The following is a 607-nucleotide window of genomic DNA, read 5'->3' as shown; positions in this document are numbered from 1 at the left end:
CCCGCCCCCAGCTCCAGTGGGCGGGTCTCCCCAGTGCAGGCCCCGCCCCCAGCTCCAGCGGGCGGGTCTCCCCAGTGCAGGCCCCGCCCCCAGCCCGAGTGGGTGGGGCTTCCCAGCTTGGCCCAGCCCCAGCGGGGGGGCTCTGCAGCTCAGGCCCCGCCCCCAGCCCCAGCGGCGGGGCGCCCCAGCTCAGGCCCCCCGCCCTCGCCCCCAGAGCAGGAGGAGCTGCGGCGGCTGCTGCCTGGGATGCTGCGCTTCGAGCCCAGCCGCGCCGAGCTGGCGCTGTACAAGGACGGTGGCGTGGCCATCATCGACCAGTGGGTGTGCGCCCACGCCAGGTGCGGGCCGTGGGGCGCGGCCGTGGGGCGCGGGGCCCTCCCCGGCTGCCGGTGACGCCCGTGACCCGCCCGCAGGGTCTTCGTCGGCACCTCGGTCTCCACGTTTTCCTTCCGCATTCACGAGGAGAGAGAGATCCTGGGCTTGGCCCCCGAGACCACGTACAACCGGCTGTGCGGGGACGAGGAGCGCCCCTGCGAGCAGCCCACTCGCTGGAGGGTTGTGTACTGAGGCCGCGCGGCGGCCGGCGAGGGTCCTCGTGGCCGCGGGC

The 607-nt window shown here is 76.1% G+C and overlaps 1 protein-coding gene across 1 annotated transcript in view; it reads left to right on the top strand.

Moving 5' to 3' along the window:
• POFUT2 (protein O-fucosyltransferase 2) overlaps window positions 1-601 on the top strand; it is an 8,304-nt gene extending 7,703 nt beyond the window's left edge. Inside the window, exons 8-9 of the mRNA XM_012731221.1 lie at window positions 215-338; window positions 414-601. Of these exons, the coding sequence (XP_012586675.1) occupies window positions 215-338; window positions 414-567 (278 nt within the window). The 3' untranslated portion in view covers window positions 568-601. The remainder of the gene's footprint in view (window positions 1-214; window positions 339-413) is intronic.
• Window positions 602-607: the final 6 nt, after the last annotated feature.

Source organism: Condylura cristata, unplaced genomic scaffold, assembly GCF_000260355.1.
Source record: "Condylura cristata isolate star-nosed mole 26May11 unplaced genomic scaffold, ConCri1.0 scaffold00003, whole genome shotgun sequence".
NCBI classification, from domain to species: domain Eukaryota; kingdom Metazoa; phylum Chordata; class Mammalia; order Eulipotyphla; family Talpidae; genus Condylura; species Condylura cristata.
This window is presented reverse-complemented; position numbering and strand designations above follow the sequence as displayed.